We start from the raw sequence: 18,339 nt of genomic DNA, 5'->3' as shown, positions 1-18,339 counted from the left end.
GCCCAGATATCTCTTGTCGGTATGGGAGTAGAAAACAGCTATCATGAGCAGCCTCTGTGACATTAGATCCAAGTTTTCAGGGATGAGGAGGAGAGAATTTCAAAGTTAAGCTTTTTATTCACCTTCATATACCCAGAAAACTAGGGTACTCAAAAATAATTGTTATTAAATTGCTGGTTCCAAATGCCTAAACATGTATCGCCCATTTAATAATAATACTCAAATAGTTCTAGTCCTAGTCTAAATATGATCTTGATTCAGAATATAATCAAGCATATGATCGTAATGCGATAGAAGTAACTCTCGCACTAACGTTATCTCCTCCGCTATCAGCGAAAAACCCATTAGGTCATAAAAACAGCATCAGCTATGGTCTGGAGCAGATAAGCGATTGAGTACTTCGTCGCAAAAACTTTCAATAGGCGATAACTGACAAATCACAATGTAGATTAAATGCGTCGTTTGACTTTTAAACACCTCTACCTTTTCTGAGAAATGCTTTCACTTTTTTCGTTGACAGCTCTGATTGTTTAACAGGTCATTAAATCATGTTTTCATGTTTTGTCTCAATTAAGTTGTTTTAAATCACATACTTGTGGTTAGCTTCGTATGAATTATCTACTGCTTTATTGTCGGATTGTGAACAAAATGTGCAATTAAGCAAATAATTATAACTATAAATAAATTTTAAGTGGGCGTTATAGTTGTTGAGCTTCTGTGAATTACATTTTCCATTTTGCATTGTAAATCACACGAAAGGGATTTAATCATATAGTCTTGTCAATGGGTGTGAAAATTAATTCGATTTTTTTAATTTTTTCTACAATTATATATTTTTTTGTCAAAGTAAAATAACAAAAGTTTTTTTTTTATTATTATTGTAAATATGCGAATAATAATGATTTCATGAGATTGAACTTGCGGTAATTTAACTGAGATTTAAGACGAAGTCTTTACCGTAATGAGATGAATTGAGGTATTCTAATCTAGAGTCCCCCGAATTTCGAGCATTTTTTGTTTATGAATAAGCAAAAATAATTGATATATGTGTTTTAATTTTTTGGAAGGGCTAACTTCGGGTACAATTGAAAATTTTATATTCTTGCAACTTCGATCAAAGCCATCTTCAGCTGTTGAAAACATTTTGTATTAAAAAATAGTAGCGAAATAATTCATCATTCATTATTCGACAAAATCGTTAAGGGGTTACGTAACGTGGGTTTACGGGTTTCAAGTAATATAATTTTTTTATTATCTTATATTCTACAAAACCTCTAGAATATTGTTCTAAATTTTCAAGTTGATCCGAGTAATAGTTTCGGAGATACAGCCTTAAGAACTAGTGCACCCGAGGTTAGCTAGGCAAAGTGCACCGTCTTTAAACGCGTTTTTCTCGAAAAAAATTGTTGTTGGAGGAAACCCGTATAGCCCCTTAATAGATATTTTGTATCTTACAAACTTATATTGAAGGTCTTGCTCGCACTAAGTTTTATTAAGATATTTTAACCTGGTCAACGAATTTTACACAACAATCAAAAGGTAATATTTAAGATGTGGAGTGGATATGGAAAATGACAGCCAGAAGATCAAAGTGCTTTATATTAGGTTGCCAAATATCTCCCTTCTGCCTTTTTGTCTTTTGAATTTCGCGGCTATGTATAAAGCGCTACTGAGCTCATATCTGGGAATGTTATACATCTTTGGAAGGTCTTGACATAACCTACAAAACGACGCTATGCATGATTAGTTTGGATATTGCGTTCAAAAGCTATAGACGTGTAAAAATGGAGTTCACTAACGCCGAAATTCACGCTATTTTACAGTTTTCCCTTGTTAAAAGCAAATCCGCTAGAGAGGGGTATTATGAAGTTGCCGTCTAGATGGAATAGATATTTGAACTAAATCCGATCACTGTAACACTTTTTATAAAACATTGGATAAAGAGCAAAAAAGCGGAAGGGATATATTTGACAACCTTATATTTAGCAGCAATAATTTTGAAGGAAACTTTCATTAAAATGTCACATATTGTCACCATCCTGTACTGTTTAATGTCAGTTAAAAAGTCGGAAATCAATATACTATATGTATATGCTCTATTTAGGGAATGAGAAGAGACGGGACATTGCCTAACTATTTTCAAGAAATTTTATAAATATACAAATAACATCTGAACGAAATTTTCTTCAGAATATCGAAAATCACTGTATGTGGGGTTAATTTATATGTAAATGGTGTATAAGGGATGTATTGACCCGATTTTATCTATTTGTGGCAATAGCACATACTATTAACATGCCACATACACATAATAATAAGCTTACTGAGTTTTATTAGATACACTTACTTATTGTATTAGGTAAATGGCGGCTAAAAGAAGCCTTCATCCGATTCAACCCATTTTTTACAAACAGGCATGCTGTTATCAGGAAATGATTTGCTCCTAATTTCAATAACGTAGTATCTCACTGATTCATCGATTTTTCTGACAAAATGTTCGTGTTATATGGGAAGTGGGCGTAGTTGTATTCCGATTTCGCTCATTTTCGCACGGGAAACATAAGAAAGTCAAGATAATATTATATATTAAATTTGGCGATATCGGTGTAGTTGGTCCTGAGATATGGGGTTTTAATGTGAGCGATGTCACGCTCGTCTCCTTAGCCCTCCCATAGGATCTCGGGTGTAAAATGTAGTGTCTCTGACGTGTTTAGTTATCGCGCTGTTAGTTTCCAGGAAAGCTGTTATATAGGGAGAGGGCGGGGTTTTCATCTGATTTCATTAAATTCTATTGTGCCGTAGCTATTATAAGATTTGTCTTCAGTGAATTTGGGTTAGATGGCCACTCCCATTATTTCAAAATTTTTTGTCCCTTGCTACTGCAATTTCCCTAATTACGTTTTTTTATCTTAGTATATGTAGTGTTTAGTCCATTTAAGGGGCCACTGGGGTAATCTGGCCTGTTTTTTTTGACATTTTACTATTTTTTTTTTTTGACTTTTTTTCTTAAAAGTGATGGAAGAGAAGAGAATGGTTATCGTCCCTACTAGAATCATGAAAAAATGTTGAGAAATAAAAAAGTAATTAACGTTTTTTTTTCTAATTTTTTCCATGTTTTTTTACATAAATTTTGTCATAACATTGTCAATAAATTATAAAAAATTATGAATCTGGAGGTGAGCACTCCGAGCGCTCCGAACGTCGAGCGGTATTTTTATTTTCGGGCCTTTTTCGAAACCTTCCAATGGTAAAGTGGGTTTCTACATTAATTCTAAGGGTATAAAGGAACAGAAAATGCAAAAAAATTTTTTTTTTTAAAGATTACCCTACTGACCCCTTAATGTCATTGCAGTAGTCCGATTACGTCCTTCGTTAACAATAATTCCGATTGCTTTGAATCCATAATACTCTTCGCAAATAAAAAGATTCTTTACATACATTTTTTGAAGATATTTCATCTAATGAAAAAGTTTTCTATAATTCTATTAATTCCGATCTTTCAGTTTGTATGACAGTTACATGCTATAGTGGTCCGCTATTGATGTTTCCGACAAATGAGCAGCTTATTGACGAGAAAAACTTGTTTGCAAAATTTTCGATCGGTATCCCTAAGACTGATGCCCTAATTCACGTATGTGTATATACTATATATACTAAACAAGTAGACAAAATGATAAACGGTCAGACGTACAGACAAATTCCTTAACTTTTTCGACTTTTCTTAATACTAAAAATTTAAAATTTTCGGTTTATTTGAATAAATGGATTGATTAGAACTTGAAAAGACAAGACGATCGCAACGACGAACGAAAAAGGTGTTTTCTAAATAAATTCGTTTAAAGCTTTAAGTAAAGACTAAACTTGCCAACACTAAAATAATTAAAACTTGAAGCTATTTGAATTTTGAATCTTTTCCTCATTTTAGGGAAACATTTTGGACATCAAAGTAAATAAAATCACTCTGGCAATTAGAGATTCGCACAGTGCGCTTATGAAAGTATGACCAGTTTTATTTACTATTTTGTTTTTTACCGCTATTCTGGTCTGTCCATTTAAATATAAATACAAACAGTACCTGAGCATTAAATTGTAAACAACTCTTTCTAATTATTTTGTTAATTTTCAAATACAAGTACGGATAATAGATCAATATTTGGTAGTTTTAGCTTTTTCTTACCATTTCCTTGGAGGTTTTTCTTTAAAATAATCCAATTCTAGTTTTGCTTTAGCCCTTCTATGAAAGAATTGGTCAGAACAATGATGCTGAAAGATATAGATATTGCAACTTAATAAAATCAAAGAAACACTAGCTTCTTCAATTCAATTGATCTAGTTGCAAAAAGCTAAGTTTCCATCCCAGAAATAGCAGATAAATAAAACAAAAATATTATTTTTCCCGCTTCGTTTATAATTCAATGGCCGCATGCTGTCTATCTGTGATTATGAGTGTGTGAATTCGCTTTTTGTTTTGTTGTTATTTTTATTAGTGACAAAATATGTGTCATCGTCGTTTGCCATCAGCTGCTCGTTGACTTGACAACTGAAAGCTCTTATTACTGTCGTTGTTTTTGTTATCTTCATTGTCGCACTGTTACCAGCTTTTGTAGCGAGACAACGCCTTCTTTGCTCTAGATTTTTGCATCTTCTTTTTATTATTTTTATTTTTTTACTATTTTCATTTTTAGCGTTATTCGCAGTTAACTAATTTATGTCAACAATGTTCTTGACGCTTTTGTTGTTGCTTGTTTGTGAAATATATTCTCATCAAAGCAAAGTTTAGTTTTATTTTATACTTTCATATACAATTTTATGAAGTAAAAGTAAAAATTGTAGAATACATATTTGAAACTCGTTTTAGATTATGAAGCCAGAATTAGAGGGCGGTGATTTTTTGTTTAAAATAAAGCAGTTAAGAATCAAATTTAAAAGGTGAGCTCTGTTATAGAGAAAGTTGAGGTATTTGTAATCAAATATAGTATTTCTATAAATTCTTTCAATATGGTCCTAAATTTATAAATATTGGGAAAGATTTTTCTCAAATTATATTGTCTAGATTATTTTTTGGTAGGCTAAGTTATGTCTAAAAATCTTGTATTGAAATATATCGGTTTTTTGTCTTTCATCTTTTAGTGTAGTCTTCAGCCAGCCCAAATTGCTAAGCCAGGAAGGTAGGTAGTGTTGATGTCTGACGAATGCATCCAGGCTTTTGAGAATCCCATTGTGAAACCATTAGAACTAAAATCTCAGAACGGCACTAATATTATGTTCTAACTGAACCACCCTGTGCTCTTTATGAAGTTAATCAGTATACAATTTTATATATGGACAACTTTCGAGGCATCGCCAAGGAACTGTCTACCTCTAGCTGTTATTCTTTTCCTAAACAGGGTTCCGCATTAATTTCTTTTCATATCTCTTGCCAGCTTCTGGAATAATCGTTGTATAGGATCTCTAGTGTTAAATATCTATAGTCTAATTATAAGGCGGTGCCAATTCTCGATAGTTCTACTGATTCACAATTACCAAGAGTATCACTGTGAACTGGAACCCATTGCAGGTTTATCGTATAATAAGAAGTTAAATCCACTAATAGATCAAGACATTCCTTTTTCCATAAAACCCTAAGAGATGCTTGGCTATATGTGTGTATAAATAAATTTCTTACTGTAAGCGTCCTCTTTGTAGAACTAGAACACTTTCCTTAATTGCTGTGATCTCGGTTTGAAGACACTGCTGTGGTCTGGTAGTCAGTCGGTGATTTTGTTATCTAGTTTTGCTGAAAAAGTTTCACGATATAGATACTTCTTGCTATGTCCACATTACCTTTATCCCACACCTAGAGATGGTTAGGTCTTAGGATGGAGACAAAATCAATAGATCTCACTAGAATAGATCACATATTAAACCATACCATTACCCATAAACTACTGAAAGTGGATCATCTGAACCTCATAGATCGACGAAGCGTTTTAAGCTCACAACAAATATATTAAGACGGTAAATGTAAATCTAAACAACTTCGGTAGGTTCACGAAATAGTACATATGTGTCTTACGAGATTATTAAATCACATTCTGGCAAAAGCCGGTCAGTAGAGGAAGAAAAGGCCAACCCAATTGCGAAACATTCTCTGGCCACTCATTTTTGATGCGTTTTCTATCAAATTGTCACAAAACTCTCAGAAGTAATTGTCAATCCTTCTGTAGTAGTAATTGCCTTTGGAAAACAAAAGTTTAGCTAAAGTTCTTTCTATTTAATAAACAATAATATTATTATTCTAATCTAAATGTGAACTTGACACAGAATTTAATCAACCATATGGCCGCCATGCGACACACTTTGCTTTCGGAATAACGTAATCTTCCCTGTTATCAAATAAAAAACCCGTGTTTGCATGAAAACACAGCATCAGCTATGGTCGGAAGGAGATAAGCGATTGGGCGCATCATCGCAACAAATTTCAATATGAGATAAGTACAAAAATAACAATAATAAACACGAGCGGACGATTACGTATGCGTAACTCTATAAAAATAAGTATAACTGTATAGTTTACATATGTATGTCATTTGAGTTCAAGTTTTTGCCAGCTTTGCGAAAAGATTAAGTTTTGTTTTCATGAACAGCCTACATTTTTGAAAGGCCTGTTATTTAACAAAAAAATGTCAGTTTATTTAAACGCTTATCAACTGGTTTGATAAAATACTCGTACATTTGTACAAATCTCTATATTAAATACTAAAGTATTCTCTACTTAATTCTCTTCTTAATTGATTCACTCTCTTACCAGCCACATTATTGCATCTAAAAAGTATATTGCTCTCCATAACGGATTTTGCTTTTGTTGTTCGAAATCCTAACGTGTTAATTATTTCTTAACGGAACATCTGTTTTTATGTCGTTTTTTTATTGTTTTTATTGGTTATTTGAATGAAATGTTTTGCTAACCATTAAAAATAATAAAAAAAATCATATTAACGTCATATTAACTGATTAACCGGCTAATTAAACCAAAAAGTAACCAATTTTCGAAGTGCTATTGAGAGAGTTATACAGTAGTCGTGTATGTCCGCATATATTTCAATTTTAACGATTTGTAATTCTCATGTGGTATTGGCATTGAAACGAAAGGGAAACCCCTTAAAAAATCAGAAAAATCTCGTAAATGGATGTGAAAATTATATGGAATTGCTTAATTGTGTTTATACAACTATTTTGTCGTATTCTCGGCTATGTACGAAACAATTAGAGGAAACTAAGCACTCTGTGCTAATGATTATTGCAAATATGTATGTTCCGTATTGCGGGCGTTAAATATAGAAACATTAGGGTGTGTTGTCATCTATAGTAATCTTTTTGGATTTTCGTAATTCTAACAGAAATTGAATTCAGGCATAAACACGACACAAATTTTTGTTGACGAATTATGGAAATATATTTATTTATTAACTGAGCCGGACTGACAAAAAATTAACTAAGTTTCACTTATTTTAACATAAAGTAAAAAATCACCTTGAAAATAGGCTTCTGAGCTAATACAAACTTACTAACGCTTAATCCTATTTTCCATACACTTCATTAAAGCCTCAGCTGGAAAGATGTTCAGTGCTTTCTTCGTATCTTTTTTTTCGGTTTCGGATCATTTTTGGAACGATAGATCCAAGATTGTTGGACCGATTTCACCTCATATTTAATGATCCAAGTCTCGTCACCACTACTGATGGGTTTGATGACTGTACATGGGATCTTAACTGCGTTGTTACCCCTCTCTTTTGCGATCTCTAGGTCGTTTTTGAAAATGATTCAGGTCTTTTGGTAAACATTGCCCAAGTTTTCACTACTGAAAATATTAACCAAAATATTATCTCTAGGGCCAAAATGATTAGGTCTTTTGTTAACATTGCCCGTTTCAAAAATATTAACCAAAACATTAACCAAAACATTAACCAAAACATTAACCAAACATTAACAAAAATATGTTGAGTCAATCAATAAGAGATGTTGATATCATCTGATGCCAGCAAAACGATTTTCAAGTACTGTTTCATAAAATTTTTCGATGTTATCCTGATTAACCGAAATTGTTAAGGGACTCGCAAGAGGCAAGCTTTTATTGTCTCCACGACTTTCACTGAATGTTTAATGCTACTCAAATACTTATGTGCGCGATAACAGAGGCTCCCCAAAACACGTCTATAACATCTCCAACGATTTCATAACCGTGATTACATTGGACATACAAAATTTCAAGGATTTTTAACCGTTGTAAAAATTGCCAGACAAACTTTTCGCGCCAAAAACAAACAGCTGCCTAACACACACTAATTGACACATGGAGATTAAACTTCAAACGGGTATAAAAAAGGTTGTAGAAATCTGGAAAAACAAATTATTTAACGTTCGCCGTTTCAATCCTAGTCATATTTGGTAGGCGTCTGTAAGAAAAGAAAAAAAAATTACCGGACTCTGCTTTTATACGGCTACGAACTATCGATTCGGCAGCATTTCTTAAAATTATTTGGGGAATTCTTATGTCATAACAACGTTATTGTTGTTGTAAAATAATGAACGCTCAAAATGTGTTAATTCGCAAAATCAGCCACAGCAGATAAAGCAGCACTGAAAAACTAAAGATAATGCATGGCACATGTTCGAATAATGAATATATTATAATATATGAATAATTGGCAGATAATTCCAACTTATCTGTCAATAATTTGCCTGTTTAAATATTTTTAAATAAATACAAGTACGTTGAAGCTACCGCTTAAACAATTGTATTTCTTAACTTGTTCAATCAACTACTAAATTTCAGATTCGTTTTTAAAATGAATACCAAATTCTGTCTGCTGTTTTTGTTTGTTCTTTGCATTGTTAGTTTTGTGTCGGCGAAGCCACAAGGAGGTGAGTTGCAATTAAATCAAGTAGTGAAGGAGTTGAAGCCGTGGAAGCCTAATATTACTTTGTTTCCTTAGACCTTACAGCCTCTACCGACTGTGGGGAAAATGAAGAATACACAACCTGCGGCAACCTCTGCCCAAAGAGATGCGTAGGAGGCCTTCCTTTCTGCTCACTGCGCTGCTTCGTTGGTTGTCGTTGTAAGAGTGGTTATGTGTTGAATAAAGAGAACAAATGTGTCCTTCAAGAGGATTGCTAAGTGATAAATGTTGATGAGAATAATTATGTAATATTTTGAAAAAAAAAAAAAAATTTATTCTTTTTTTATTGTTGAATTTTCACTGTTTTAATTTTGTGCTGTCTGCCAGCTGTAATAATTACTGTGAAGCAATTATTATGAATACTAAATACTTAAAAATATATATTTTACAACTGGTGATTAAGATAGAAGCATGAATTATGTTTTCTTGTTATTGTGGTTGTCATATTGTATTTCCGATACATGTGAATGAATACTTTAAGAAGTTTATTGAGGTGTTCACTATTAACAGAGTTTATTTGTCATGTCTTATCGGAAGCGGAAGTTATGTGTAAAGCTCAAATGAATTTTTTTAGAATAGTATGAGTTCATGTGTGATCGTAAGTTATGGCTAAGTATTTTCTTTTTGCCTCGTCAAGCTTGCTTCTATTTAGAAAATATATTGAATTAGCTTATTCTGCTAGACCCACTGACGTCCAAATTCAAGATGGTCGAAAAGAAGTGTTAGAAAAGCATGCAATATCTGGCAATTTGTTCAGCTGTTACACTCACTCCTTGTTTTGAAAACTTATCAAGTATCGTTTCACAACCGAAAGCGTTCGCGTTCTTAACACTTTTTTTTTGTGAATAAGACGTGGATAAATTTCTGTAGGTATTATTTTATTGGGCTTAAATGAAGTGATGTCTAACTGTTGTTCAGATATTGAACCAAAATATTCTCAAAATTCACAACTCTGTTAATATGCTGGAAGAATTCAAAATTGCAAGCCTACATTCATGTTCCGAGAAAGGCTACAACACTTGACTAAAAATTCATTTCCTGTTTTCGTTTCCTAGAAGAATTTTAAGCAACAGTTATTTTTTAGGCGTGGATGTATTTAGTTTTCGATGCGGTCAACCTTTTTTCGGAGATAGTCTTTTTGACAACATTTGTACTCAGTTTGTTTTGCCATTTCATTTTGAGGTATGTCTGCTCCGGAACAACGGTTGAAAATTGTGCGAACTTATTGCCAAAATTATGACTCCGTCTAATATTCTGTCGATATAATTTTCCAGCAGAATCAGTAATTCGAATAACCATAAATCATGTATCGGTTCATACCACGTTGCATCAAAGACGATACTCCTTATGATACCCTGTTTATCGCAGAAGACCCGAATGAATCCATTCGCCATGCGCCCAACAATTGGAACAGTAACCATCCGCTTTATGGAAGATTTTTCAGAAGGGTCTTAGTTTGCGGATTTACAATATCCAACTCGTGCAAGAATTGAAGCTGAACGACCATCAAGCACATCGCACGGTGAATGGGACCACAACGAGATGGCCACCGATCCCGATTTTCACTAGATTGTTCAGTGACGAAGCTCACTTTTGGTTGAATAAGTGCGTTAATGGGAAAAAACTTGTCTTGGAGTGATGAAAATCCGCAAGCCATTGTTGAGATGCCGTCAAATCTTCGAAAAGTCACTTTTTTTGTGTGCTCTCTGAACATATTTCTCCTATTCCATAAATGAAGCCCGCTATAATGATACAGTCAAATGAGAACGCTATAGAGCTATTATTATTGACTTTTTCGTGGTTGAATTGGAGGATATTGATGTGGACGACTTTTGCTTTTAAAAGACGGTGCTATATGCCATAAATCCAATTAAACAATCAAATTGTTGAAAACTTTTGGTGAGCGCACTATCTCGCGTCTTGAGCCTGTGGCGTGACCTCCAAGATCAAGAGTTTTAACACAACGGTACTCTTTTTGTATGGCTGTGTGAAGTCACTTGTCTACGCAGATTGGCCCAAAACGATTGACGTCTTCAAAGAGAATATCTTGTTGCATTCACTAATAGTATTCTCGCCTCGTAGTAATAATACGTATGTATATATATAATTTTAATAATTAACAGAAAAATTTTCTTTATTTTTTAACTGAAATGCAGCTGTAACAATTTTGAGCTTCTTAGAATTTGTTGTGTATATATACTGAGCAAATAATTTTAATCAATAATCGCTCAGACTTATGTAGACAAATGAGAATCGGCTAATTTCAGGTGCAGTCGAACTTCGGCAACGCTTGCTATTAATTGAAATGATTCATAATTAGAGGCAGACGTGTCGGCGTTGTATTTGCGACGGAAGCCGCAAACGGCACGTTCGGAGGAGCCATGAAAGTTTAAACGAGCTTTTCTCAAAATTATATTTTTTGCAACTACCGTAAACACAACTTACCTAATTAGAACAGGGTATATATATTTTCAAAGAAAATTATAGTAGAATGAAACTCAATGGAAAAAGAAGATAATTTAGATTAAAATGAAAATAGAATTAACATAGGTACGATCTGCTATCGAAAAGAGGTAAGGAAGGGTGTGATTAAAATTTTAAGCATTTAAATTATTTATCTCGATTTCCGGCGAAACTGGAAGTCCTATAGAAAAAAATTTTATATCAAAGTTATAGGTAATAAAAAGTTGTATAAATTTGGTAGTAACAGCTTTTTCACATAACCTCAAAATTTATGTGAAAAATTCTAGTGATCAAATTTTTGGGGTTTTTTGTACCCTGAGTTGGATATATTCCGTTCGCTACAATACTACTGTGATCAAATTGAAAGGTGAATTTCGAATCGGTATTTTTTTCTGTAAGTTGGTAGTACTTTTGGTGACATCTATGCTAAATTTCATATCAAAATATTCATTAGTATTTGGGATACGCATTGTTTTGTGAAGTTCTAAAAGCGAATTCTTCGATTTTTACTATTCTGAATTTATTGAACATAGAAGTGCCATAAAGCACCATCTCATACTCCATTGGTTATTCGTGACCATTTCGCCACATTTTCAACTAATATCGTACTGGAACCACCACATTCGCCTGATTTTCCTTCGTGTAACTTCTGGCCATTCAGCAAATTCACATGACCACTCCGAGGACACCGTTTCAACTCAATTGAAGATATAAAAGCTGAATCGAAGAAGGCTCTGATGGCCATCATGTCGGAGGATTTCAAGTGCTATGATGACTGGAAAATTCGTTGGCATAAGTGTATTGCAACGGGAGGGGATTACTTTGAAGAAGATGAAATGGACAAAATTCACCTTTCAATTTGATCACAGTAGTATTTGGAACACCCAAAAGGAAAGGTCGGAGACCGTAAAAGTATTGTACTATATATAAATGATCAAGTGGCGACCCGAGTCATCTGTCCGTCTGCATATACGCAAAATATTTACGCGGTTTTTGAGATATCGATATTAAATTTTGCAAATGTTCTGTTTACCCCTAGAAGCTGCTTATATGCCAGAACCAGACGAAATTGGACATCTAAAGCAAAAAAGCTGATTTTTTTATTTCACAAGATATGTTAAAAAAATTTGGCATGAATAAATGTGCAATTCGCTACCAAAAAGTTGTTCAAACCCGACCACAAAAAAATCCTATAATCTATGAAAATCAAGCCAGAATAAACTTTACCTCATACACTAAAAACAACGCTACCACCCTAGCATGAGTATTTGCGCAATACTCTCATCTAAGAATATATTTATAAATATATATAGGCGTATGTGTACAAACAGTCAATATGAAAAGTAAATATTTTAGAACTCTGTTCGTAACTCGTTCGTTTCGTCGATTATGTATAAATAAAAGTGCGAGAAATCTGTTGCTAAAACAAGTGTTTCTCAGCTCGTTCAGTCAACCAGTAACAAATTCCCAATCGCTTATAAAATGAATACAAAATTCTGTTTGTTGTTTTTGCTCGTTGTATGCGCTGCTGGTTTTGTGTCCGCGAAGCCACAAGGAGGTGAGTTGTGATTCAAAAAAAAAATAATAATAATTAAAAAAATATGGCAGCCTCGTAACCCTTCGTATGTCTTTTCGTGCAACTTAAAGGCTCTGGCTGTGGGCTAAATGAGGAATTCACAACCTGCGGCACCGCCTGCCCGCCAAAATGCAACCAGGGTAGTGGTACGATCGTTTGCACCCTGCAATGCATTGTCGGATGTCAATGTAAAACTGGCTATTTGTTGGATAATCAAGGTAGATGTGTCGAACAAAGGAATTGTTGAGTGACAAACAATTATAAATTAACTTAAGCAAGTGTTTTGTGAAAAAGGAAGCGAATGAAATGTTATTGTTTGGAACTATCGGCTACTGAATTGTATTATAGTGTTAAAATTTTTAAATAATTGGAAATATCTAAAAATGTGTAGTATATAAATAAAAAATTAAATATAAAAAAAAATGTTCTTCAATCATTTTATGGCAAACAGCTCGGATAGAGTCTGACTAAAACTGAGGGTGGAGGTGGAAATGGAACTATTCAAAATAATTTTTCATAACTTTAAGGGTCTTCAGTAGATATATGTAAATTCTGTGGCAGAAAAGTGGAGGCATATTCAATAAAAACATATGGTTAAAATGTTCATAGTTCAAACGTCATACTGATAAGAGCCCAACAATTCGTGAAATGTAGGTTGTTATAATTTTTGTTCTAAAATGCCGACGTTTACTTAGTTTATTCGCTTCGTTATCAGCGCTGGGGAATTGTCATATAATCTTTTTATAAATCCCTCTTCGTTCACTGACTACCTAATAGTCATCATCATCATCTAATGAGTACAACTGCGATACTTTATGGCACTGTACAGGCAATTTTTTTATGATCCCTTAGACAACTAGACAAAACAAGAGAAAACGTTATCTTCGGTTGCAGTGAAGCAATAATAGCCTTCCCGAATTCAAAAGGTTTCTTACGAGAACTTGAATTTGATCGGTCAGTTTGTACGGCAGTTATATGATATAGTGACTCTAACTGCACAATTTCTTCAGAGATTGCACCGTTGCCTTGGGCAAAAACGAAAATTTGGCAATGATATCTCGCTAAATTTCTAGTTTTCCATACAAGAACTTAATTCCGATCGTTCTATAGCAGCTATATACTATAGTAATCCGATCGAAGTAAATGCTTCGGAGATTGTAACATTGCTTTAGATAATAACTCTTGCCAAATTTCGTGAATATCTCTTACCAAATAAAAAATGCTTTTCTTATACTTTTCTTGATTCCGATCGCTAAGTTTTTATGGCAGTGCTATGCTATAGTGATCCGATATTGATAATTTCGATAAAATGGTGGAACTTTTTGGGTAGAAAAAGATGTCAAAATGATCAAAGGACATGTCAAAACTTTGATTTCTGAGAATAAAATGGCGGCTTCCCGAAGAAAGTGGTTTTTTGTGAAAAAATTCAAACTTCAGAGTGGCTTAAAACTCAATTATGTTAAAAAGTCTTTTTCGTTCCATCAATACTTGAAAAATATATCTAATAATGTGTCCTTACAATTTCAAGTAGCCTAAAGTTTTTTGCACTGATTACACTTAGCTAAAAAAAATATTGCAAATACGTTTATTTATCCGAGAGTATTGGGTCGGAAAATAGTTCGAGCCGCAGAACTTAATCGAGCAGGTACAATCTTTTATAAGAGTGTACAGTTGCTGGCGTATGCCGATGATATTGATATCAGTGGTCTCAACACCCGCGCTGTTAGTTCTGCTTTCTCCCGACTGGACAAAGAAGCAATGCAAATGGGTGCAGTGAACGAGGCCAAGACGAAATATCTCCTGTCATCAAACAAACAGTCGGCGCACTCGTGACTTGGCTCTCACGTCACTGTTAAGAGTCATAACTTTGAAGTCGTATATAATTTCGTCTATCTTGGAACCAGCGTAAACACCACCAACAATATCAGCCTGGAAATCCAACGCAGGATTGCTCTTGCCAACAGGTGCTACTTCGGACTGAGTAGGCAATTGAAAAGTAAAGTCCTCTCTCGACGAACAAAAGCTAAACTCTATAGGTCGCTCATAATTCCCGTCCTGCTATATGGTGCAGAGGCTTGGACGATGTCAACAACTGATGAGTCGACGTTGCGAGTTTTCGAGAGAAAAGTTCTGCGAAAGATTTATGGTCCTTTGCGCGTTGGCCACGGCGAATATCGCATTCGATGGAACGATGAGCTGTACGAGATATATGACGACATCGACATAGTTCGGCGAATTAAAAGACAGCGGCTACGCTGGCTAGGTCATGTTGTCCGGATGGACGAAAACACTCCAGCTCTGAAAATATTCGACACAGTACCCGCCGGGGGAAGCAGAGGAAGAGAAAGACCTCCACTCCGTTGGAAGGACCAAGTGGAGAAGGACCTGGCTTCGCTTGGAATATCCAATTGGCGCCACGTAGCGAAAAGAAGAAACGACTGGCGCGCTGTTGTTAACTCGGCTATAATCGCGTAAGCGGTGACTACGGCAATAAAGAAGAAGAAGATTGGGTCGTATCAAATCCAAGTATTCGGAGAGTATTCTCACCTATACATAAATATGATTAGTATATTGAATTTTTTTGAAATTCACAAGTGGAATTCTACTCTTCTCCAGAAAAAGATCTTCTCTGATAGGGATAAAAACTATTAATTTTTCCGGTTAACTTCATAGAATTCAATAGATTCTTCAAGTTAAGCATTACCTTAGTAACATTAAGTAAACCTGTTACTTGTTCCAATATTGGTTTCACTGTACAAAATTAATAAAATCGGTATTTCCTTATAAGTGGACTCTGAAGTATCGAATGTCTGATTATTTATATATACATACATTTTAGACCCGTGTTGACATCTAAAACTCCTAGAACGCGCTTTGAGCCGATCATAAATTTTTTTGAGACGTCTAATATTAGTTTCGGCTGTATCTTTTGAAGGCCGGACAATGAAAAAGAAAGTGCCCGGATATATCCACCTCAGCCTTCTCCATAAAAGTTAACCTTATTGCATGAATGCCTAGTAAAAACTCCTACACTTGCGGAAAGTTGAACTCTGCTTGGGGCAAGTAATTCAGTTCTCTTGCGTTCTACTCTAGGCCGGAAGAATCTCAAGGTCGTACAAAAGTTAGTCGTCGAGCAGCGCGTGCTAAGTGCACGCGTAGTCCATTCGTTCAGTGTTAAAACGCAAGACGCCAATGGAGATCCAACTTGGTCCCATTCATTTGTGAGTGGGGTAAGGATGTCACCTCTGGCTAGCTTATAGGCTTTGCAGTTGCCAGTGACTGTGACCAGCCACCCAAATGAGTCTGAAGATGAAGTATCTTGTTGCTTTTTCTTGTGAGGACAGACACTCCTTGACTAGCTTTGAGCGAACAGTTAGCGCGCTCAGTGCAAGTATTGCCGCTCTGCTGTCTGCTCAACTCCCTCAATGAGGCTGCACTTCCAACACTATTACACTTATTTTTCTTTTATATTTTCTAATAAAAAAATGTATTTTAAAATTTTTGATAACAAAATTTTACATCTATGAAAATACAAAGTAACCAATTGTTAGGCTGCACCTTCTCTACTTTAAATTCACTTCTCAAATTCTTTTCTAGCAGTTAGAAGCACAAACAGCGTTTACGGTAACTGTTTTATGCACTTAAAAATAGTTGTTACTAATATATGTAGCCTACTTAACCGTAAAAGAAAAATAATTTCGCAAATTGATCATTTTCCGATTATAACAAAAAAAATGCCAATTAAGTATTTGCCGGAATAATTTATAGATACCGGTCATATTTTTTTTTTAATTTAAATGCTCGAAATACTATTAAATTATGTTATGATTTATTTGTGAAAAATGAGTAGCCACTTCTAACCATTTCATAAAAACAGAATGAAAACCCCAGTATCTTGCAACCAATGACTCGCACACAAGGCGACGCCGAAACTAGTAATTATAGAGATAAAAACCAAACAATTAAACAGTTAACTAATTTGTGGTTAAAATGCAATAACGCGAAATAATTTGTTGTTGTTGCTAGCTTTTTTAGTTTTTCACAATTATTAACTTTTTTTATATTACTATAGCTTTTTATACAAATTTATTATTGAAATATGGAACATGGGATCAATGCACTGTAATAAAATCGACCAGTATCACAACAACAAGATCTACAACATAAAATAATGGCGACTAGCAGAGCTGCCGTATCCGTTCCTCTACCTTGACTCAGTCATATGCCGAAATAAATAACGAAGACTAACGGATGTGATTTTATTTACAACAAAAAATTGAAAATTAGAAAAGCTTCGGATAAAGAAATATTCAACAAATTGAAGAAAAATAAGATTTTAGTGTTCTCGTATGGAGCATAGTTGAACAATTATTAAGTGAAATATAAATAAATATAAAAAAATATTAAGACTTTCTTTTTTTGATGACTTCTTAAAATTTATCAACTTATTTTTTTAATATTTTCAAAAGTTTTATTTTTTAAGAAATTAAAATTGTACTCTGGAACACGTTTTTAATTTTCTTATGCTCAGATGTACAAGGTGCTTTCCGAAGTAAACAGGACTTAAAAAAAACAGCAAATGGTTTTTTGGCAAAATACATTTGTTTCACTCAAAATAGTCTCTTTCTGCATCAATACAGCTTTTTGCACGGTCCAAAAGCATGTCGAACGAGTGCTTTAGCTCGTTTGCCGCCAGTATGCCGGTGCAAGCCTTTTGAATGGCCTCTACGTCTGCATAACGTTTTCCTTTCATGGGCAAATGCATTTTTCCGAAAAGGAAGAAGTCGCACGGTGCCATATCAGGTGAATACTGGAAGTGGTTAATGGTTAAAATGTGAATGTTCGGTCAAATAATCGGTCACAAGCGTCGATCGATGCAACAGACCTTTGGTCGTCATTCAATTTGTGCGGAACAAACCGTGCACACACCTTTCGTAGGCCCAAATGTTCGGTCAAAATGCGATAAATCGATGTTTTGGAGATGTTCAATTCCATTTCCATAAATTTCAATGATGATTTCGGCTGATTTTTGATAAATTCACGCACAGTTTCGATGGAATTTCCGGTGATCACGGATTTTGATTGGCCCACATGTTGATCGTCATTTACGTCCTCACGACCACTTTCAGAACATTGGAATCGCTCGTGCAATCTGCTGCGGGATAGGCAATCATCGCCATAAACTTGTTTCATCAATTGAAACGTTTCGGTAAAAGTTTTACCAAATTTAAAACAAAATTTAATGTTGGCTCTTTGTTCGAAGCTCATTTTCGCACCGCTAGATTCCTGTTTACTTTTGAAAGCACCAAATATCATGTTGTTGTATAAACTAAAATCCAAAATCCTCTATACAAATGAAAC

General features: G+C 34.4%; 1 protein-coding gene across 2 annotated transcripts; it reads left to right on the top strand.

Moving 5' to 3' along the window:
- Positions 1-8,753: 8,753 nt before the first annotated feature.
- LOC126754989 (chymotrypsin inhibitor-like) lies at positions 8,754-13,582 on the top strand. Of its 2 annotated transcripts, none has more exons than XM_050467230.1 (2): positions 8,754-8,904; positions 13,050-13,582. In XM_050467230.1, the coding sequence occupies exons 1-2, from the start codon at positions 8,829-8,831 to the stop codon at positions 13,223-13,225; spliced, it is 252 nt and encodes an 83-aa protein (XP_050323187.1). In that variant the 5' UTR covers positions 8,754-8,828; the 3' UTR covers positions 13,226-13,582. The 2 variants fall into 2 exon arrangements, with proteins under 2 accessions (XP_050323187.1, XP_050323186.1); XM_050467229.1 differs by lacking the exon at positions 8,754-8,904 and adding an exon at positions 12,818-12,960.
- Positions 13,583-18,339: the final 4,757 nt, after the last annotated feature.

Source organism: Bactrocera neohumeralis, chromosome 4 (genome assembly GCF_024586455.1).
Source record: "Bactrocera neohumeralis isolate Rockhampton chromosome 4, APGP_CSIRO_Bneo_wtdbg2-racon-allhic-juicebox.fasta_v2, whole genome shotgun sequence".
NCBI classification, from domain to species: domain Eukaryota; kingdom Metazoa; phylum Arthropoda; class Insecta; order Diptera; family Tephritidae; genus Bactrocera; species Bactrocera neohumeralis.
The sequence above is the reverse complement of the archived record's forward strand: the minus strand, read 5'-3'. Positions and strand labels throughout refer to the sequence as shown.